Below are 23,041 nucleotides of genomic sequence, written 5' to 3'. Positions count from 1 at the left end.
TTTAACTGGCATACGGAGTCTATTGAGGGACATTCAGAGTGCCAGCAGTTCTGAGCTTGTCTCTCTGGCTTTGTACCAGACGGAAAGCTTCTAACAGAATTTTTTATACACTAGAGCGACACTGATCATGGAGCAGACAATAGTTACTGGCATTTCAATTGTTCAGAAGGAACTTTTTCTTTCTGTAAAATGCTTGCTCTGATTTCTTTTTTCTTTTGTACTAGTTTGATTTTTTTTTTTTAATCACGTTCCTGCAATCATTATACTTTTCCCCTTTTGTTTTTGTTAATATTGAATGTAGCCGAAGACCTGGATCTTCTGAATGCTAGCTTTCATGATAACAGTAAAGTCCCTTATACGTGGAATCCTGGTACTTTGTTGCACTATGGAAGAGCAGAGCTGAAGACATCTGACCACAGGTTTCATTTTTTTTTATACATTACTTCCTAATCATTGAAAATTTAACTTTAAGGCATCTTACTTCTCTGTTTACAACCTTTTTTTCTGGTTGTTTTTTTTTTCCCCAAGGCCTGTGGTGGCGTTGATTGATATTGACATATTTGAAATCGAAGCAGAAGAGAGACAGAAAGTTTATAAAGAGGTGATTGCAACACAGGGACCACCTGATGGCACAGTATTGGTCTCCATCAAAAGTTCTTCAGCAGAAGAAAACTACTTTGATGATAACTTGATTGATGATCTTCTTCAAAGATTTGCAAACTACGGAGAGGTTATACTTATAAGGTTAAAAAGGCTTTCTATTCTTAATCTCTACTCCTTTTCATTTTTCCTTTATATTTCCCAAATTAAGTGTCCTAGTGGGCATTTCAGTTCTGCTTCATTTTTAATGTTCAGTTTTCAACTCTGATTTTAATGTATTAGGAGCTGAAGATTAGTTTCACGTAACTATACGCATTTCAGTTTTCAGGCTTTTTCTCATCTTTATTTTTGAGATAGAAGCATCATAGTTTGTTGGAAATCAGACTTAAAGTCTGCTATCTGTACGATTTTGAACAAATTAGGTCAGTGGCTTTTAAGGAACTGAACATGAGAAGATCCTTGTGACTCTTGTTTTCACTTAGCTGTTAATGGAACTCATTGACTTTTTCTAGAACCCTAAGAGCATGGTCCCAAGTGCACAGCTTGATCTAATATGGAACGCCTGATACAAATACCTAACCTCTAGCATCACAGTTAGTTTTGAATGTAAACTGTATAACTGTAGCTATATAATCTTAAAAGGACAGTAGTTTTTGTGTACTATCTATCAGTTTCTTCTGCCTTCTTTCCCCCTAAGGGTCAATTTGCTAAAGCTTTATTTGCCTGTATAAATACATATGTATATACATATACACTTGAATTTTTAAAAAACAAAACCAAAAAACCTTGACCATCAAGTGAATCATTGAAAAATGTTTTTTCCTGTGCCTCTGAAGCCCCTTAGCTTAAAGGGTCTTAACGGATCATAGGTAGGATAAAAGAATTTTACCTTTCATTTCTGAAGTATTTATCAATGGACTTTGCAGATTTGTGGCAGACAAGATGTGGGTAACGTTTTTGGAAGGAAGCTCTGCTTTGAACGTTATGAATTTGAACGGTACTGAGGTAATGTAAAAATTACTAAACTTTCTTATACCAGGACTATTTTTAAGCAGTGCTTTGTTTTTGGTTTGATATTTACAAGATTGTCATGCTCCACACTAGACTGCTGCATCTAGTCTTGTTTTTGCTTTTTGATAGCCTCATAGCATTTATACTGTCTTTCAAAAACCAGTATAAGGAACTCATAAGATCAGTTTAGTTTTGGGATAAGGACTATTAAGAAAATTAAGATCCTGTGTTTAGGGGTATCTTCATCAAAAAAGGATTTATTTTTTTTAACTTTATTTTTATTCTTTAATGGTTTACATAGCACAGCTTTTACCTCAACATTTGTAGCAGGAACTAGTTCATCATTAGGAGGTATTACTTCTCAGAAAGGGTAGTCAGGCACTGGAATGGACTGCCCAGGGAAGTGGTGGAGTCACCGACCCTGGGGGTGTTCAAGGAAAGACTGGATGTTGTGTTGAGGGACATGGTTTAGTGGGAGCTATTGGTAATAGGTCAACGGTTGGACTGGATGATCTTGTAGGTCTTTTCCAACCTTGGTGATTCTATGATCATTTTTATAGCCTACTCTCCGCAAGAAGTGAGTGTTCCTGTATTGAAGTACTGACATGTTGAAATACTGACATATCTAAGCGATTGCAGCTCTTTGACCTCTCTAGGGCCAGTATTTTGTTTTTATAAAAAATGTTAAGTTTTCATGCGCAAATTTTTACTCAACTACACTCCTGTTAAAACTTAGATTCTGTAGGGTGATATTTGCAGATGGATCTTAATGTCTGCTGAGATTTTCACCAACAATCCATGTACTGTAGGGGCTCTTTGTCATGTACCATTTTGCAGAACGATTTTTTTGTTTACCAGTCTAATAATGACTTCGTTAATATAGTTTAATAGGAAATTTATTTTCCTTTACTAAAAGTAATCTTTCTGTCAGGACAAAGAAACCAGAAGCTTTCCCATTAACTGAAAAGGGAAGTTCTTGATAGGCAAAGTTCTCTGGTTTACTTTAGAAAAACATTAAGTAGTTGTAATTAATGATAGACTTCATAGTTGGAAGGGGCTGCTGAAGGTCTCTAGTCCAACTGCCCTGCAATGAATGAGGATATGCGCAGCTACATCAGGTTACCCCAGGACCTTATGGTTTAAACTATGTAGATGCACTTAATTAGAAAAAATGAAGTGAAATGTCACTGTTGTTGTTTGGTCCCATCAATTCTGATAACTTTACTTGTGATAGTTTTCCTAGTTTTATTCTCTTCTTTTTTTAATGCAGAATACTGAATTTTAATATCCCCATTTTTAACAAATTTGTTTTATTTGTTCCTTTGTGACAATTCAGATACTAGGAAGGATTATAAACATAAGTTTAAAAAATCCTGACTGGATCAGAAGTTTGGAGGATGAAATGAATCTAGAGAAGATTAATGTTGGGCTGCCTTCGTCAACAAGCTCCACTTTGCTTTGTGAAGATGCTGAGGTTACTGCAGACTATGATATGGAAGGTTTGTTGGAATATAATACTATTTTTGAGATGTTTATAGTTCTAACTAATTTAGTTAATTTAATACTGCTGTAATTTAACAAGCATTTCCATAGCAGAAATAGGTAATTAAAAAGCTTTTAATTTCCAATAGTATCTTGCCAACTTATTGAGCATCGCCATTTCTGCTAGCAGTTTGCACTGTAGGCACTGTATGTGTAGGTTTTACTAATTTACTCACTCCTTCTTATCCTTTTTACTTGACCCTGTACTGTCACAGGGATCACTTCATTCAGGCAGCTTTTAATTTCTATGGAGACACACTATAAGCAGGATATCCAAAATCAGGTTACAAAGCAATTATTTTTTGGCCATATAACAGATAGGACTAATGAGCTCCCATGCTAAGTATTGATATGCTTTACCACTCCTAGCACCTGATGAACTTTTTAAAGGCAGGCAATTATCAACTGGATGAAGAAGGCTTCATCCTCTGTTTATCTTCGGAACAGGCTTGTCTTCAGCATTCATCTGCTGCTTTCTATTTCCTTGCTTCTGTTTTCTTGTTTTTTTCATCAGCACTTTTGTCATGGAATCCTTGAGCTGCTGAATATCACTGTTGCATCTGTCACACCTTTGCAATTTGCTTTTCTTCACTTGCATGTTTTTTATCTATGTACTTTCTCAGTTTTTCTGCTGAACATATGCCACAGGCACCTTGCCTGGTGACACTTCTTGTGGTATTGCATTCCTTGAGCAAATTCCTTGAGAAACTCGAGGGCTTTTTGCAGAAAATCCCACCTCCACAGCCAGCTGATAATTTTCCCACTTTTGAAAATAAATAACTATAGCTCCCTTAATTTGACATGCTCTTTTTCTTTTCTGGGTCGCTGTTATCTAGGTGACATTGATGACTATAGTGCTGAAGTAGAAGAAATCCTTCCTCAGCACTTGCAGCCAACCTCAAGCTCTGGCCTTGGAACCTCCCCAAGCTCCTCACCACGTTCCAGTCCCTGTCAGTCCCCTACACTGTCAGATGGACCTGCTCTTCCAGTGAGACCGAGCCGAGCCCCAGCAAAAACTCCCGGACCACCAGTTTCCGTGCACAGTGTGTATTATGTTGCTTAGCTTCCTCTGTTACTGTACAGTGTGGCAGTGGAATGGCCTAGTGGCAGAATACATGCTTGTAGATAATTTTTAATAGCCCTTTTAGAGTAATAAAAAAGGCTATTCTTCTCATTGCATTTTACGTATATGTAGCCTTGGGTAAACCACCTCAATCTTGAAAAGCATATACTTGTGAAAGCACAGTAGACAAAAATTGGCTTGTTTTCACTGTTGGCTTAATTTTATTTCTCCTCTCCCCAAACCTCAGCGCTACTTCTATATTACTGCATTTGTACTTCTGAGAGCTGACCGTCCTTTCTGTGGAAGTAATTTATTATTACAGAAGCTTAACTGTGAATAGAATGTGCAAGTGATTAATTTTTGCACTGTGTTCTGCCATGTTCTTTAGATGAAGCTCAACTTGGTACCCAGCAGAAAGACACTTCTCAGACCTTGGAGCCCAAGCGCCCTCCACCGCCTCGTCCTGTTGCTCCTCCTGCACGTCCTGCTCCACCGCAGAGGCCACCTCCACCATCAGGTAATGTGGTGACACATATTGGGAGATCGGGAATATTTTGTTTTGTCTCTATGAGATGAGCTTTGAAGTTCCAGACCCAAAGTGCGTATGGTCTGGGGCTCAATACAACCTCACCAGAGGTTTTTAAATAAGATTAAAGTTGATAGATTTAGTAGCAAAATTATGATGTTGAGGTAACAGCATTTTCCAGCACCATTTAATTACTATTTTATTTAATGAATAAGTTTTATAATGCTTACAGACTGATTTTTACAGCTCTAAAACATGGGCTTCCCATAGCATTATTTAATCAGCATTTTCATTTTTGTATAGCATCTTAATTTTTTATACAAAAGATAAAGAAACGTATGAAATCACTGATTTGTATTCCATTCGTTGACATCAGTACTTTATCATATCTGAGTTCTTAATATGGTATTCATCTGGATCATCTGAAAATGTAAACAATTCAGTGTTAAGAGGAACTGGATGTCCAGAAGCATACGGGCAGCATGATTACTAACACACTGACCCTCATCATTTTTAACTTTCTCATTCTTTTTCTTCCCTCTCACTACACTGGTATTTGTCATTATTGCTGCATTCATTTCTTAAATACTGTAAGGCGGTAGGAGTCCTGCACCTGCTAGAAAGGAGTTTGGAGGTAACGATTTTAATTGTTTTCAAATATGACTAAATAGCAAAATCTCAATGGTCTCTTGTGACAATACTTAATATTGATGTCCAAAGGCAGAAATTATATTTGTATTGAAAAATTATTCATTTTCATTTCCCAATATTTGTATCCCCTGTTGAATTGCACTTGACTTTGGTACGCTGTAGTCAGATTAGCACTGTTCTGTGTTTCTATCTCATTTTTTGTCCTTATCACAGCATACCCAACTAGCTTTTCAATGAAAGCTGTTTCATTGGTGGTTGTGAAAGACACAGATTTATTTATTTTTTTTCCCTTGCTGTTCATGATAAGGCGTATTGTGAAGTGAGTTGTGATTGTAGCTGCTTGGAGCAATTATCCTTTAATTGCTCAAATTGAAACTGCTGCTAAAGTCTGGCCAGATTTCCCCCGGATAATCAGCATTAGCAAAGAACTGCAAAGCACTGAGCTGTATATGTTTCTGGGCTGAACACTCACATCTGTGTAGTTTATTTGCTATTTCCAAGTATCCAAATGTGCACCTAAGCCTTTTCTAGACACGTGAAAGATCATCATCTGTACTTCTTGGAACTGATGTGTAATTCAGCAGTACAAATTTAGCAAAGGAATTCATGCAGTTACTTTAAAGGCACTCAAGAGCTACAAGTCTACAAAGAAACAAGATCCTGAAGTAATTCTCCCGTAATTCCTTTCCTTTTAATAATGCTGAGGGCCTTATAAACTCTTTGGGTTGGTTTTATTTTCTTCCGGTTTAATCTGCTTTTTCACATTATAACAACTCACCCACTCTCGGAATGCTTCTTGAAACTAATCTCTGTCTCTTTTTGTCACTTGTCCTGTAATTGAGATGTCCTGCAGGGACTTAAATCAGTTCATTAATACATGGGATACAGCAAGTCTTTGGAATACTTTCTTAATGGCTGTTCAAGTATTTCCAGTCAATTGGAAGGAAATAAGATTTTTTGGTGACAACAATTCTAAATGAAGTAATCATTTCACATAGTCTACAAATGACTTATTCTGATGTGGGGCCAGAGATGTGCACAGTGCTTAGATAATATTGAGAATAGGGGGTTATTATGCCAAAGCTTTAGAAAACAATATATACAGAATGCACAACATTAGTGAGATCAGTGAGAGTGCATGTCAGTTGTGCAAAGACTAGCCTTCATTTCTTTCTCTTTTCCAGTGTCACTTAGCATCAAGAGTTACAGCTTGCATAAAACTTGCTTTTTATGCAATCTTTTAGAGAAGTGTAGTATATTCTTTTTTTTCCAAATATTATTCTGACAGAAAGCTCATCCTACTTTTTCTGTCTCCTATGCTTTCCATTCATCGAGTACATTTGTAAGGCATGATGCTTTGCTTTTCAGCGGTACCTGAGCTTAGTCCAAAGGAAGCTAGCACGGGAGTGGAAGCAGAGCGTAAATGTCATAGTGCTTGTGTAAATGGCATCCGTTTCTCTTATCTAGAATGCAGGCTCCTAAAACACTGTGAAAATACCCGTGTCCTGTGGAAGTGTTCAACTTCTGTAGCACATGCAAAATGACATTGTTCATATCTTTGAAATGTCATGCATTTTAAATGTTAGGGTTTTTTTTTCCCCATAACCTTTTATTCTGAGAGCTTCAATCCCTTCAGTGCCCATCAAGTTTCTTCTCATGGCTCAGTATGCATTCAAGATGGGACTGTTTTGGGCATCTAGAGGTTTTTTAGAATTTGGTTATGCTTTATATCAGAAGTAATTCAGATTTTAAGTAATAACCCATCCAAAATTACATGTTAACTGTAGAGGTTTGCAAAGTGTGGATTTTTTGCCTGCTAATGTCATTTTGAGAATTCTATAAGCTCTCAATTGTTTATAGTTCAAAATTAAGATGCTGTACTGCATTATAAATTCTTAGGAAATATTTAAAATGAGGGAGGCTATTGTCAGTTACCTGAAGTTCATGATTTGTTTTGCTTGTTTTTCCCTTTAATAGAGATACTCAGACATTTCCTGATAAATGCAAGGAAGGCTGATGGTTGTCTTTTATCATTGGTTTAATCTATTAGAACAGGGTTAAGACTGAAAGAATGCACAGCATCTTCAGTATATGCAATCATTTGGGTAACGAGTGTAAGCTCTTTGCTGCGATTATCCTCTATATAAAGATTATAAACCTAGAAAATATAGTAGCAAGGTTGATATGCAGAGAAATGCAAATATGCTAAGATGTGAAAGCAAATGCACCTAAGCAGCAAATACTGGTTAGCGTGCATTGATATTTACAGTCACACATTTAAAACCTTTCAAGAGCCATTCAATGTCTTTATTTTTCCTGTCACTTTTTTTAAATAGAGCTAAGGTTGTTTGAGTACATTGGAATGTGGGACATTACAGTCATTTTGAAGAAGATATTTTTAATGGTTTAGAGAAAATATTGAACTTTTCTTCCTCTCCTGCTGAAGAAGTGTTCTGCAACAGAGGAAACAAAAAGCCTTAATGATAAAGCAGTTATTGCACTGTTCAAATGTAAACAAATAGCCTAGATTTCTCAGATACACATACACGGGATCTTAAAATGGTTTGGGTTGGAAGTAATCTTAAAGATCACCTTATTCCAATACCCTGCCATGAAGAGAGATATCTCCCACCAGCTCAGGCTGCCCAGGGTCCCATCCAACCTGGCCTTGAGCGCCTTCAGGGATGGGACACCACAGCTCCTCTGGGCAGCTGTGCCAGCACCTCACTACCCTCTGAGGAAAGGATTTCCTTCTAACATCTCACCCATGGTTGTCCAACCTTTTGTCTTGCCTGGGCTGCACTGAGTGAACAGGAATTGCCTTGGGATGCGTACACAAAGGTCACTCCAAAAGTAATGTCTCCTATTTTTTTTCCATGGAAACTACAACTGTTGCAAAGAGAACAGTCTCACTGTCTCACAGTCTCACTCTCCAGCCCTCTGATCATCTTTGTGCCTTCCTCTGGACTCGCTCCGACAACTCCACATCTTTCTTGTGCTGGGTTGCCCAGGCCTGGATACTGTGCTCCAGATGGAGTCTCATAAGAGTAGAGTAGAAGTCGATGGTCACTTCCTTTGCCCTGCTGATCATGCTTTTCTTGATGCTGCCTAGGATGCAGCAGAGATTCTGAGCTCCAAGTGCAAGTTTCCTGCCCATGCTGACTTTTTCAGCCTCCCAGCCCTTCTCTTCAAAGCTGCTCTGAATGCATTCTCTCCCCATCAGCCTGTATTTGTGCTTCAGATTGCCCCTACCCAGGTTCAGGACCTATGTCTATCTATCTATCTATCTATAGGTATTTTTGTATGTGACTGTATATGTATATAGGCCCCACATTTGTGCGTGTGTATGTATATGCACACATATATACATACCCACGCATTCAATTTAATGAAAGGTTGGAGTTGTTTTATGTTCCATTAAGCTAATGTGTAAATGTAATCTTTGCAAAACATGCAGTTCTGTTTAAAAGATGTCAGGGCATAAGTTACAGATTTATTTTTTTATAAATCAAACTGCTTTCCTTAAAACTCTGTTGTTAAACAACTGTGTGGTATATTTACCTGCAAAATACTATATCAAGCTGCAATTAGAGTTTTCGAGCTATATGATGCATCAGCATAGGAACACAGGTCTATGTGCTTATGGCTAAGAGGTTCTCCCCGTTTCTTCATTTGAAAGGAGTTGACTTTATTAATAATCTTGCATAGGACAAAATTTACTTAACAAGACAGTCCTGAAGATATCAAAGTATGGGCTGAGGTGAGCTTTGTAACCCTAACCCTGCTCCTGGAGAGGCTTTATTGTGTCCATTTCCATCAGTACTCTGGAAGGAACAGTTAGGGTCAGAAGAGTATCCTGTACTCCATGGGAGTGCTCTCCACTACCCTGTCTTTTCTCCAGTTAGCAGGTAGATCTCTAATAGTCTCTAGGTTACTACAGTCTATATTCCTCAGTGCACCCTTGGGTAGTGTGTGTATATATATATATATACATATACATACATACATACATACATATGTAATATGTGTAAGTATATAAAAGCAATGACATTTCATTTTGTATCCTCCTACATTTTTTGTTCATCCCTCTGCAGTGCTGTTTCTCTCTGAGAAGTTTGCTGTCAGAAACTTTTGCAATGGAAATGTAAGGTTAATTGGCAGAACCTGGAACTCACCCAGAATATGTAATGTGCCAGTACTGAACACCTTGGAACCAGATGTTCATCAAAACCAGATATTTGGCATCTCTGAAGATAGTCACATAGCAGCCTCATCTGCAGCCTTTAATCTTCCTACTCTGAGTGACACTTCAACCCATATGTGACAAAACTCATAGCACTCTTCCTATATCATAAAGAGCTCCTGAGCAGATACCACACATTGGCACATGATGAGAAAAACACATGAGTCTGTATCATTGCTAAGGCAAAAGTTGCTTTTAAGGTAGTCTTCTTGAATGCTAGCTCCCTTCTTCTCAACTATGCTAAAGCCACTTGAGAGTCACCAGATATTACTTTTACTTACTCCTATATGCACGCCTTAAGGATTCCTCCTTTTCTTACCATTTGGTGTTATTATGCCCTGCTTTGTTTTTATCATATAAGCTTATGGACTCCATGTGTGCCTGATCATATCACAGAATCAAAATAATTCAGTGTGATTATTCATGATTGAGAATCTTCTTTCTCTCAGTGTGAACTTCCACATCTAACTGCAGATATTCTCTATGTGAGTTGATACAGTTTTCTGGTGTACAGAGTGCTGCTTGGATATAATGATATAATTCTGTACAATAGAATACACTATATAAAATGCAAACCTGATTTATTCCATTAATTTGTTCATTCAGATGTAGCCTTGTCAGAAATATATAGTATTCTCCCAAATTCTCAGAAGCAAGCCTAATGCTGCTCAGTATAAGTGATGATGTTTGCTTTCAAGTGTTGGAGTATAGATATCTGTTTTGATTAAGAAAAATTACAAGAATTACATTTTATATCATTCTGAATTTATAAAAGATTGTGGAGAGCATATACTGAAGAAACTGCAATCTTTTTCAACTGTAGTTTAAAGTGTTTCTTGGTCTCTAATTCCTATCAGTCCGGTTTCTCCATGCTGCTCCAAACAGTTCTTCTGTAAGCACCTACAATCTAGCTAGGCCATTTTTAAATGATATAGAGCTGTCTTGGGGCAGTATCCTTTCTGTTTTTACTTTCTCAATCTACTGCTTTTCTTATGCAATGTACAGCTTCTCTTCTTTCTCTGAAAAGGTCTTGGAGCTCCTCCCAGTCCTGGGGTAGCTAAGAGAGAAGTAGAAGGTAACATAACAATTTTTGTATTCTGGAAATGAATTTCAATTTTAATACCTGAGCGATATGGTTCTTGTGATACTAAAGGCAATTTCATTAAGGCATTTATTATATAGGGTATTTTTTTTTCTTTTATTTAACATACTTTTCAGAAATGTGAGTTGCTTTACCAGTGATGGTGTGAATTGGTATAAAGGCAGTCTTCAATTACAAAAAAATGAAATGAAAACTGCACTAATCAAGAATACTTTCAAGGCAGACTCTCAAAGAAGATGTAACAGACTGATAGCTGGAATAAGTACTACATCTGTAACTAAACTAGGAATCTAGATTTTTTCATAAAGAACTACACATTCATGTATATCGACAGAAATTTCCATTCAAATAATTTAGCCTAGAATTTAATATTTTATCTCTTTATATATATATATATATATGTATCTACTGAGGACTAGACCCAGACACTCATTCTAACTGGTTTTAAGAAAGCAGGATTGTCTGCCATCTGGAAGCTGATTTGATAAAGTGTCTTACGCACCACAGAGTATTCCTTCCAGTTATTCTAACTGATGTGGTGATTTACCTTCCTGGGAAATAGACAACAGAAACACAAACCTGAAACCTCTTATCCTGTTAGAAATTGTGCACTTATCTGAAGTAAAGGTAACTTTTTCATATCTTGCACTTCACAACTTGAATGTTGAATACAAGGTCATGAGCACCTGCGTGTAAATGTTGAGGTTGGTGCTACAATATATTTATCCTATAAGTGAAGAGAGTAGGTTCAGAAAATTTGATGTAGACCCTTCAGATTGCTGGATCATGTTTAATTACAGATGTACACTTCTGATCATGTGATTTTTTGAATTAGTATGTTATAAGAGTTCTCTTTGTTTTAAAGACTGCTGTTAGAATATCTACAGGATATACTACAAAGAAAACAACTGCTTCTAGCAAGGTTCAGAACACAGGGTACCTGTACAAGTCGACATCTTTAGCTTGCAACAAACAGGAGGTGATTTGACTTAACTGGTAATTAGAAGGGTCAAATTACTTCACAGGTACAGTGTGGGGTAAGAGTGCACTAGTATAACAGTTTAGCTGATTGATAGACTCTAATGTACAATAACTCAAATCACTAATGTCTCTTTGCTCCTGTTTCTATTAGTGATAATGCACCATTACTGTATAATACCTGTTTGTATCTAACAAAGATAATCTGATTTTTTTTCCCATGCTGCAAAGCACAAAAAAGTCCTGGAACACAAAGAAAAGATAACTTAGGTAACACAGACACATGCTTTGTACTAATAATAATACAGAAATAAGTTGATGTTGAAATATATTCTAAGTCAGTGGTTTCTAATATCTGTTCCAGTTCGTAGTCAGCCTCCACCTTCAACTGGATTTTCAAGTGCAGGAACTGCTGGATATGCTACTGCTCGACCGGTATGCATTCTTTCTCAAAATCATTTTCCTTTTGCATTTCTACACTTCATTACACTGGTGGTGTGTCAAAGAGACGCTTTGTTTTTCAAGCTTAAGCTCGACCCTTTTCCAGATTTCTGAGCTGACATGTCATCCTTTCCTCAGGTTGTTTTTTGGGCAGCATTTTCTTTCATAGCTTTCAGCACCAGGGACAGTAACCGCTGCACGCACTGTTTCCCATCCAAGTGGTCCGGAGGATTATTTTTGGCTTAGTTTCTCTTTGTTTTAGTGCATAACTTTCAGTTTGACTTTTGGAATTTAATCGTACTGCCTGCTTTCTAAACATTAAAAAAAATAAAATTAAAAAATGAAGCCTGGTGACACGTATCTTAGCAATGAAAGCGAAGTTAAGTATTTCAGAGGTTATGTGGCATGAAGCATGAGATCACTGTTACGTAGACTCAGCCAAGCATGATGATTCAGATATAAGAAGAAGCTTTCAAAGTACAGTATGTACATCTATTAAAAATAGCCTCAAGTATAATACTTCAAATATTCAAGTTTTCAAGTGGTAAAGTTTATTTGCATATTTTGTGTAAATAATTGTGGATTAGCTCTGAAAACCATTTCTAGAGCATGTATCTTTATTCACTTCTGTGGGAGAATATATAACGCACACAAAATTCTGGAGGAAGCAACTCTTACATTATCTTGTCTCGTGATAATTATTTTTTGCTGAAATCTGTTGTTTTTATTCTAGTGCTTTACATTTGGCTTTCAAGCGTTAGTAACTCATTCAGCTCCAGAGCTGTAATCTACAGTAGTTTCCTGTTTCTATTTAAATACACACGTAGGTTCTTTTACTTTGTTTTGAGAGAATAATTTTATTCTTGGCATATAAGCTTCTTTGGGAAGACTCCAGCCTTCCGCTGATTCAGAATGTATGTTTCACTAATCCTTCTTGCTGGGGAACCAGAGTAATTTTTTTCCAATTAGCAAACTTATATTTGTTAAAAGAAATTACTATAGTCTCTTATCCGTGTCTTGGAACTTCTGTAAGTAGATCTGGCTATAGCTGCTGTTTATGAATAGCAGGCTATTGTTACAGCCCAAACAGTAGAGAGTATCTACAGCCTGTGTTGACAGCATTATCAGTGTGTGCTTACTAAATAAGGTACTTAAAAAATGAAGTTCTTGTTGTTTTTTTGTTTTAATATTTCACAGGTCAAATTCAGTTACTAATTGTGACAAAATAGTAAGTGATTTAAATGTTGTTATGCTGGCAAATATTGTACAGAGTAGAAGACTTGTAAAAATCCTTTGCTTTGACTTGAACACTTGTAATATTTTGAGGAAAGTATTCTCTACTTGTATATATGCATGAAAAAATAGCTCAACGACTATTACCAAAGAACTCGTTTTTCACAACCCCTAATTATCATGAGTCAAGTAGTAGTAGATGACTGCAGATTTGAAGTTGAATTTACAGTCCTTTCTCTTTTCCTGTTATTAGACTATTCCACCTCGAGCTGGAGTTATTAGTGCACCGCAAAGCCATGTCCGCCCCTCTGGTGGAAGACCAACACCTGAACCTCAAACCAAACCAGCTGAACCACCAAGGGGTAAGTTTTATTTCTTCTGAAGTGTGTGTGTGCATGCGTGTGTGTGTATACACACTTAGACGTTAAATCTAAATGTCACTGTTTGATCAAGAGGTACTGTCTCTGGTTTCAATGTTTTGCAGTCTTCATTTTTCACAGATGTCTTCATTTTTTACTACAAATGAAGGTTTTCAAATGCAATAATATCTAATGGTCTGTATTAGTGCTGATCATCAACCAGTATTGAAAACCTTTACCAGATAGTAGGTAGCATTGGAGGAAGGCTGGGCTCACAAGATTGATTCCAACAAGAGAAACTCTTATATTGGATTGCTACGTTCTGGTCTAGGCTTATCAGCCTCTCTGATCAGAGGTGTTTATCATGGATTATTTTCTGCAGCAGTTGCTCTATAATCATATTATTTGGCATAGGAATTACGTTTCACTTCCTAAATTGAAAGATAAAGGATTTTTTAACGTTTTTGTGTGTATGTGTGTGTGCGTGTGTGCGCTAACGTCAAAATACGCACTTTATAGTAGTGACATCAAAAATATACTTAAAATGTAACTGAAGTACAGTAAAGAATAGCACATCTTCCGGCTCCGCTTTCTATCTGGAGTAATATTTTTTTAAAGGAGATATGCTGGGCTTTTGACTTTTGTTCTAGAATACCTGATTTTTCTTGCAGCCACTATTGCTGCAGTTCCTGTTTGGCACTTCCACATCCACACATTCTCATTCATGCCATTTTTGAAGTTTCTATAACAATTCTTTTCATTGAACAATACTGAAAATATAGTTGCAGGCTCTCCATTGCTTCCTGAACCACTAAAGCCTCAGGCTGCTCCTGCCCAGCCCGTGACTCAGCCACCACCTGCGCTAAAGATGCAAGAGCCTTTGATACCTGTGGCATCCCATCCACCTCAGACAAGTGCCCCACCGAGTCTGGAACCACCCCCACAACCACCTCCTCGCAGCCGATCATCCCACACTTTGCCTTCTGAATCTGCTCCTTCACAGCAGCAAGTAAGTTTAAAAAAAAAAGTCTATTTGTTTTTTCACTAAGCAAATTAAAAGTCTGTACTGAGAAAATGAGAAACTCAAACAAGTAAAAAGGTCAAAAGATTGGATCCATAAAGCAGTGTCTGGTTGAATAGTACTTAATGGCTTTTGTATTGTCTTGTAGATAACTAATCTTGAATACGAAACTTTTAACTTAAGATTTAACAGACCTACAACTTATGAACAAATTGTTATTACAATTATGTTGTCGCATCTAATCTTCTTCACTAAAGGCCAGTGGTATTTCTACAGCATCAGATGCTAGGCCAGATAATCCCCACTTGTGTAAAATTGCACATTCATTGAAGCTGATATTTTTGTGCCATGTTACTATCAAGAGTAAATCACTTTTTTTTTTTTTTGCTGGCAGTGTGTTGGTGTTTTTAGCCTACACTCAGCTGTGGATATTTATGACTACATAAGTTTTACATCAGCATTTTAGATCTTACCTCATCTCTACACCCAAAGCCCGCTTTCAGAAAAGCTGTTCGGCAATACCTATTTTGTACAACAGCACAGCAGCCTCCCTGAGATGATGATTTTGAATTCTATTAGAACATTTTCAAATCCTTTTCCTTTCTTTCTGCTGAACCTCTCTCTTTACCTGTTAAATTTTTTTTTGTTTTGAAACGTTGACCAAAGAAGGGGAATGTTTTTGAATATATAGGTAGAAAATCAGGACCTGTGGAATTTGCTAGAAAGCATGAAGTTTTGACAGCAGAGAATATACATGTAGGCATAAGGTACTTGAGAATGTACCACTGTCATGAATAGAAGCAGATAGCATTGTGTTGCTTTTGAAAGCCTTGCACCTTCCAAATGTAGTTTTAAGTTTTGTGAAAGCAAGCAGTTCTTTCAAAATGACTGTGAAATGACATTCACCTGTGCATATACACAGCAATCAGAAGTATGCTTAAAAACACTGTCAACGGGTTTTTGAGCCGCCTAATGCCATAGCTGTGTTGTTAACAATAATCCAAACAGTTTAAAACTAGTTCAGGTAGCCATAATTGTCTCCACAGTCAAACTTCTGTGGCTACCACACGCTGTGCAATCGCAAGGAAAGCCCACTTTGAGCTTTGCTTATTGTCTCCAACTTAGAGTTTTTAATCTCTTTTTTTCTGTTTTTCTTTTTTGTTTTTCTTTTAAGAGTTCAGTTAAATGATGTTTCTTTCATTTTTTATTTTTTTTTATTGCCATTTACAAATATGAAATTTTCTGAGGAAAGGCGTTTAAATAAATGTAGTGTCTGTTCAGGGGCAGTGGATTCCAAGCCCATCCTTTGATTCAGAGATAGACTGTGATATTTAAGAAACTAAATTTTTCCTTTATAAAAATAATTGCTTCTATACAGAGTGCATATTTGGGACTTCATAGATTGTGAAGAAATACATTAAACGATCAAAGTAGTTACTGTAAATAGAGAGGATTTATTTATTTCAAATTAGGAAGATTTGATAGGTGAGAAGTCTTTATAGTTTTTCAGATTCAAAAGCTATTGCTGTAGCTGGAATGTTCTATCAACGCAGTTCCCAGAAGGAGGCTGTAGTGCTTTTTATATTATTGAATGATTAGAATTAGACCACCCGTATGCAAATTTCTATATAGACTGTTATCCACAAACAAGCACGAGTCAGCTGCACAATGAATGTTCGTATGGAAATAAACTTAGAATTGGCTTGAGCTGGGTTTTTGGACTCTTAATGGTAAAGCTTACAGATATTTCAGTAAAATATAACAGGAATTTTAAATCATTGAAGTGTTTTTTAACAAATATTTTTATTTCATTTTCATATCACCAAAAAAATGTTAAAACAAAGTATTTTTGTCATGAGATTGCTTTGTTACTTGGATTTTCTCCCTAATGTTCTTTCCTTTGATGTCTGTTTCTCTTTCACAAGCAGGAGCAACCGTCAGGGTAACAGGTATCTGCCTATTTACCAATATTGTATGTGGTCTCCATCTGTTCAAGCAGAAAAGATGTATGAATCTGCTTTTCATACATCTGCAGTCTCATCCACATTAAAATCACCTGTCCACATTAATGGATTGACTCTCATACTATAGTTTGCTTTTTCTTTTCATAATGCAGTAAAAATGATATTGTTAACTGTATTTACTAGCGGCGTAGCAAAAATTTTTGCTTCATTACTTTTAATGAAACAATTAGATCTTACATATGCTGTTTAGTCTGGATCTGCTGCTCATAGTCTATTTGGAGTCTATTTGGAAAAACAAAGAAACAAGTAGGTGTTTTGAAAAGTGATTGCAGAGAGCAGGGTTGGTCTCTTCTCACTGGTGACAGGTATCAGGACGAGGGGAAATGGCCTCAAGTTGCACCAGGGGAGGTTTAGTTTGGATATCAGGAAAAACTTCTTTACAGCAAGGGTAGTTAAGCAGTGGAATAGGCTCCCCTGGGAGGTGGTTGAGTCACCGTGCCTGGATGTGTTTAAAAACCATTTGGATGTGGTGCTCAGGGACATGATTTAGCAGAGGGTTGTTAGTTAGGATAGTATGGTTAGGTTGTGGCTGATGATCTTTAAGGTCTTTACCAACCTGAGTAATGCTGGTTCTATGATTCACATTTCTCAAAGAACAGAGATCTTACTATTACCCATAGTAAAATGAGCTGAATGTTACAATTAAAATGCTGTTATACATTGGACAATTTAGAAGTAGATGTTTCCAGAATTATTCAGACCAAATTTTGCCTACTATAAAAAACAATTGGGATTCATAGTTTCTTTAGGATTTTTATACTTTTTGATGACTTGGTGAATGAACATAGGATTTAACCAACTGCATTCAATTTGGATTCGTTCTACAGTTCAGTGTTTTACATATTTCCCCTCTGTTACTTGATGTCTTCGTTTTAGTACTGTTTTCTGAAACGCTGTGTCCTTATGAGGTGAACAATTCTGTTCATGGTTTGGTAATCTTAGGCTTCATCTGTTTTAGAAACTCTCTGGCTTAGTAACACCAGAGATGCATGTAACTAATGTTGTTCTGGTAAAAGCACAAAACTTTAGTATTTTTGTCAGTGCTGAGAGTCTCTAAACTGAATCTTCCAATTTTTTATATTAGTAAGTGGATGCATGGAGACATGCTTCAAACTACTGCCAAAAAAATGCAATAAAAACATTTTTGCAAAGACTGAGATTGGGCTACTTAATAATACTGTATTTCAGTTGATAGTTTTAGCTAGCATCCTAGTTCAATGAAACAGTAGTTAACAATTTTCATGCGAAAGATCTGAGCTGGTTTGGTATATTAAAGCAATGTGTTAAAATGACAGAGCTGTTTGTGATATTGGAACTCTCAGAAGTGATTTTAACAACCTTAATTGCTTCGTTTAGCTTAATAAGGTGGAACTCCAAACTTTGTTCTGTCGGTGTAGCGACTCAGACAATCTGTAGGTAATAAATATTCTGCCTTTTTTGGACAGTTGGAACAAGGTATAATAATTACATTGTTGTTTAAAAGTTTGGTTTTAAAAGATAAGGAAGGCTCGTGGAGAAAACTGGTTTTCTCCATTTGGTCTTATTCTAAACAATGATAACTTGCCATTTTAAAATCATAATGCGTTTTAAAAGAAAGTTTCTTTCCATCCTGACAAAGATGATGATGGTAGCTTCACACGTCAAGAAGCACTGGAGATGCCTACAAAATAGATGTCTACATAGAGATGCCTAAAGTGCACACACTAATAACACTAATTTTCTCTTCCATTGTGATGCTTAAATATTGCTTTTAACATCCATGTTAGAAACTCTCCAACAGTGAAAAACAGAGCTTTTCCTTTCACATCTGTGCTGGGTTATCACTTGTTTAGAATATAGCGCAATTGCCCAAGTTTCTTGAAGAGTTTCCAATACCACATCCAACAGAGCTTCTGCCCAGGGTTCTGAGCTGCATAAAGCTGTGGGATGGGGAGTTAACTATAGCTACTAGGAAGCTTTTCTTTCGAAAAGGAGGTAAGGGGTTTTATTTTGTTCCAGAAAAGAAGCAATCGTTCTACAATGAGTACATTGTACAAGTTGCAGCCAAGTTGTATTGAAGTTTCAGTTTAAGCCCAAGAGCTTCTTTTCTTCTCATAGAACTGAGAAATGGGGAGTTGGTGTTATCTTCAAAATGTGATTACTAAGCACCTTGTTTTCTTTCCAGATTAAAACAAATGGAACCTATGGCACTAAGCTTGAAACACAGTTAAATAGCGACCCTTTTGAAGATTTGTCATTTCAGCTGCTTGTGTCAAAGATGCAGACATCTGCTCAAATGTCAGCTGTTCCAACCTTAAACCAAAAGGAATCGATGCAGTTGCCTTCCGCAACACAAAGAAATGATACTTTGAATACTGTAAGTTGCATGCCAGCAATGCCTCCTGCTCCAACCCCTAACATATCCCAGGAACACACGCGCAGCTCTCCAAATCCATTTGTTACTGGACTGAACCGCACAAATCCATTCACTGAAAGAACACTTAATGCTGGAAACCCATTTAGAACAGAAACTCGAGAATCTGAAATAACTTCACATTTACAGGAAGGACACGCCGCTTTCAATCCTTTCCCTTCTCTAAATCCCTCCGGTTCTAATATGAGCAAGCCTGTATTTTCTGTTGATGCACCTGAAAACAGTTTTTGCTTGCGAAGCAGATCTCTCATGGTTAAAAACGTACAGCCAAAAGGATGGGTAACGTTTGATGAGGAGGATGAGAATTTCCACGGAAAGCTAAAGCCATCTAAAAGTGTTCCAGATTTTAAGCAAATCGGTTCCAGGAAGTCAGCTGGATCTCCAGATTTGCTGGGCACTGAACAAAATACTTTTCTTGGTTCAGACTTTACCTTTGGTAATGACTGGAATAAAAGTTCTACTGATTGTTTCTATACGATGCCAGCAAGAAGACCGCCTGCACCTCCTGTCCCATCGAGACTAACCAGCAACAGATCCCCTGCAGATCCTTTCACTTCTTTGGCACCTAAGGTGTCACCAACGCAAGATTTTACAGAAAGATAGATCTTCAAAAAATATAAGAGGTTATATCGTTATCCAGTAGAATAATTGGGCATTTGAGATTATTCTGTGTGCAATAATTACTTGGCAAATGCACTGAAACTTTACTCGTAAACAGCCACTATTATTTGTGTATAAATTTTGAATATGTATATATGGTAGAGCACAAAAAAATGGTGTGAAGTTTATTAAAATCCCAACGTGGTAGTATATGAATAGACGGAAAAGAAAGAAGGATGAGCTACTAATCTCAGTAAAATATACCAATCTTGGAAATAGTTTTTGCCGAGGGAGCTCCCTCTGTTCTGTTCCCCTTTGTGGAATTTCAATAAAGGGGGCTCCCTGCTGGTATCCTTCCCGCTCCCTTTTTACTGTTTTGTTAATTGCTATTTATAAGTATTTACCAAAGAGCTGCCAAAGTTTATTGAGATTTGAATGTTGACAAGTATTGTTTAGAAGTTAATTTATAACAGAAGCTATGGAGATTTGTAAGGCTTATATTTGAATTTGAGGCACAACAAGAATAGCTTAATTTCAAAATACAAACAATACTTTGTATATTAATATATTCAGTATTTGACTTTAATTTTCTGCGTCGGTACATTTCAGCTGTTAAATATTATCGTGACATATATTCACCATCATTAGGTCAGAATTACTGTTCCATATCATCCATTTATTCACTGCTATTTTAAAATATTTTTTCTTTTCTTCCCCCACAAATTGGAAACAACTGACAGAAGTTTTCCTTCAACCTCTGGAAAAAATCCCCTTGAATTTTGATAAAGCAAGCAGTCTTTTACCAGTTGCAGACAACATACTGCCATCAGCTCATCCCACTCTTCTTTCATGTTGTTGGAAGGGCTTTCTTGTCCTACAGGAAGACCTGGGTGAAGGAACTGGCAGTCATGGTACAGCAGCAGAGGGGAAGTTATCTTACACGTTCGAGCTGTCCTGCCAGCATCCTTCCTGTCTACCGTTGTACTTACTGCTGTATTTTCAAAGCCTTGCCTTCAAAGAAGAGAACGTTTCTCTGAGCTGCAAGATATCACTCTGTCACTTCTGCAGTTAAACTAAACAAGTGACCCTTCGTCCCCCACAGGGTGACCGTCCCGTTTTTGGTGCTGCTTTGAGGCCAGCAAAGCCTAAGTCACTGTTCTGCATTTAATGCTATAAAAAGACAACTCTGTGCTCTTATGTTTTCTAAAGCTCACGCGACCTTACATAAAATGCGGTATTTTGTTATCTTGAGGCAATTTAAAACAACTGATCTCCTTAGCTCTACTTACACATGCTAAACCCCTCCCCAGCCATTCTCCTTACAATTCATGCTATCTTGGCACATAACTTTTATACGCAGTTGTGTACTTCCACCAAAAGCTGAATGTGGCACAATGTTGTCATCTCTTGGGAGACTGCAAACACCCGCCTACTGCACTCATTGGCTTTACTTGCAAACAAGCCGTAGTGGTTCTGCAAAGCCAGTGACTGAAACTCAACATATCAGCATTATATTTATAGCAGCAAAATACACGATGACAGTGCTTTTTATAAATTCTCAAACGCAATTGAAAGGTTATTTATAAAACAACCCATTTTTCCTTTGACACTGTCTGGTTAGCCACGAGCTGCAGTTGGATAGAGGAGTGACTGTAGTGAATCTTATATTGTGCTTTTTCTTTTTTCTTCTGTTCAGCTCATTAAACAGTACTTGTACATTTTGAACAGCAGTGGTACTCTAACCTTTGTGCTTCGGTATGTGGATTACCTTGTTTTACACTGTTGCTATAAACATCTGTGTGATCAGTGTTTTGGTATATTCTTACATTAGCAAAACATTTTTTTTGGGGGGGAAACTTTTTCCTAGTGGGAGTTAAACGTGATAAATATGTTCTCTGTTGAATATTTAATTACAGTGATTGAAAACTACTGTCTAAAATGCACCTGGTATACAGCACCTCTGCACTATACAGGATTACGGAGATGGACAGCAAAGTACCACAAAGATCACGAGAACTGCTCCAAAATTGTAGTTGTGTGTATGTATATATATTGCTAACCACTGTAACGTGTATTAACGAAAAGAATTACTAGCAGAAGTTCTGAACATACTAAGAATTAAAAATAGAAACGCTCAACACATTTACACAAATTCCATGTTCCCTGTGGTAAACTGCTCTGTTAAATGTAACAGTTTTATTGCTTGTGGCACACAATATCTATGGCTGTATACTTTACAGAACTGCAGTATTGAAACTCAGTGGCGTACAACATTCCGTATATACCCTGTGGAAGGCGGTGTTGTATTAACAAAATAAACATACCTGCCCTTAAGGATTTACCTTTTTCTTTTATTGTGCTGGATGCTTTCCTGGGGCTCTATTTACCAGAGCAGCTCGCAGTTGTCTCTCTGGGTTAGAGATCACTCCAGCAGTGCTTTTCTTCCATGATCCTGTGGGTGTACGAAATTCGTAAGTGAAGGCTAGGCCTTTCCTGGTGCTGCTGAAGGCCAGCTGCAGCCCACCCTATGCCCCAGGGGCCAGGCTCCAAATTGAACAGACAGGGAGACCCCAACCACTGCCTTGCCTCTCTCTGCACTGTGCTGCCTTGGCTATTGGCGTGGTGGTCCCTGCTTAATAGGATCACAGAATATCCCAGGTTAGAAGCAACCTGCAAGAACTGAATCCAACTCTGGGGTCCATACAGCACCACCTAAAATTCAAACCCTCTGTCTGAGTGGTGTCCAACCTCTCCTTGAACAACGGCAATTGGGGCCGTGCCCACAGCCCTGTGCATCCCGTTCCATGCCCACCGCCCTGTGGTGCAGCCCCTTTCCCTGCCCCCCAGCTGCCCCTCCCCTGGCACAGCTCCATGCCGTTCCCTCGGGCCCTGTCGCTGTCACACAGAGCAGAGCTCAGCGCTGCCCCTCCGCTCCCTGTCAGGAGCTGCAGCCGCCATCAGGCCTCCCCTCAGCTCCTCTGCTCTGCACTGAGCACACCGAGGTGCTCCTCTTATTCTTACCCCTTTAGACTGTTCACCATGTATATACTGTTGGTTCTTTTGCTGCCAGGGCACACTGCTGTCTCAGATTCAACTTACCATCAATCAGAACCCTCAGATCTTTCTCCATAAGGCTCTGTGGTCCCTCATCCCCCAGTCTGTACAAACACCCAGGGTTGTTCCATGCTGGGGCAGACTCTGGTACATGTTCCTGTTCTACCCTTGAAGTTAGGC

At 37.7% G+C, this 23,041-nt stretch overlaps 1 protein-coding gene across 15 annotated transcripts in view; it reads left to right on the top strand.

The window, feature by feature from the left end:
• The window catches only part of SYNJ1 (synaptojanin 1), a 59,120-nt gene extending 36,972 nt beyond the window's left edge, over positions 1–22,148 (top strand). For 4 of the 15 annotated variants that reach the window (XM_072327142.1, XM_072327139.1, XM_072327143.1 and 1 more), the window contains exons 20-33: positions 302–419; positions 529–744; positions 1,527–1,605; positions 2,948–3,110; positions 3,990–4,196; positions 4,605–4,733; positions 5,338–5,376; positions 10,664–10,711; positions 11,948–11,986; positions 12,081–12,151; positions 13,644–13,752; positions 14,538–14,758; positions 16,696–16,719; positions 18,959–22,148. In XM_072327142.1, coding sequence (XP_072183243.1) covers positions 302–419; positions 529–744; positions 1,527–1,605; positions 2,948–3,110; positions 3,990–4,196; positions 4,605–4,733; positions 5,338–5,376; positions 10,664–10,711; positions 11,948–11,986; positions 12,081–12,151; positions 13,644–13,752; positions 14,538–14,758; positions 16,696–16,716 — 1,460 coding nt within the window. In that variant the 3' untranslated portion in view covers positions 16,717–16,719; positions 18,959–22,148. Of the gene's footprint in view, positions 1–301; positions 420–528; positions 745–1,526; positions 1,606–2,947; positions 3,111–3,989; positions 4,197–4,604; positions 4,734–5,337; positions 5,377–10,663; positions 10,712–11,947; positions 11,987–12,080; positions 12,152–13,643; positions 13,753–14,531; positions 14,759–16,695; positions 16,720–18,958 lie in introns of all 15 variants that reach the window. The other 11 variants (XM_072327140.1, XM_072327136.1, XM_072327141.1 and 8 more) reach the window with 7 other exon arrangements.
• Positions 22,149–23,041: the final 893 nt, after the last annotated feature.

Source organism: Excalfactoria chinensis, chromosome 1 (genome assembly GCF_039878825.1).
Source record: "Excalfactoria chinensis isolate bCotChi1 chromosome 1, bCotChi1.hap2, whole genome shotgun sequence".
Classification (NCBI taxonomy): Eukaryota; Metazoa; Chordata; class Aves; order Galliformes; family Phasianidae; genus Excalfactoria; species Excalfactoria chinensis.
The sequence above is the reverse complement of the archived record's forward strand: the minus strand, read 5'-3'. Positions and strand labels throughout refer to the sequence as shown.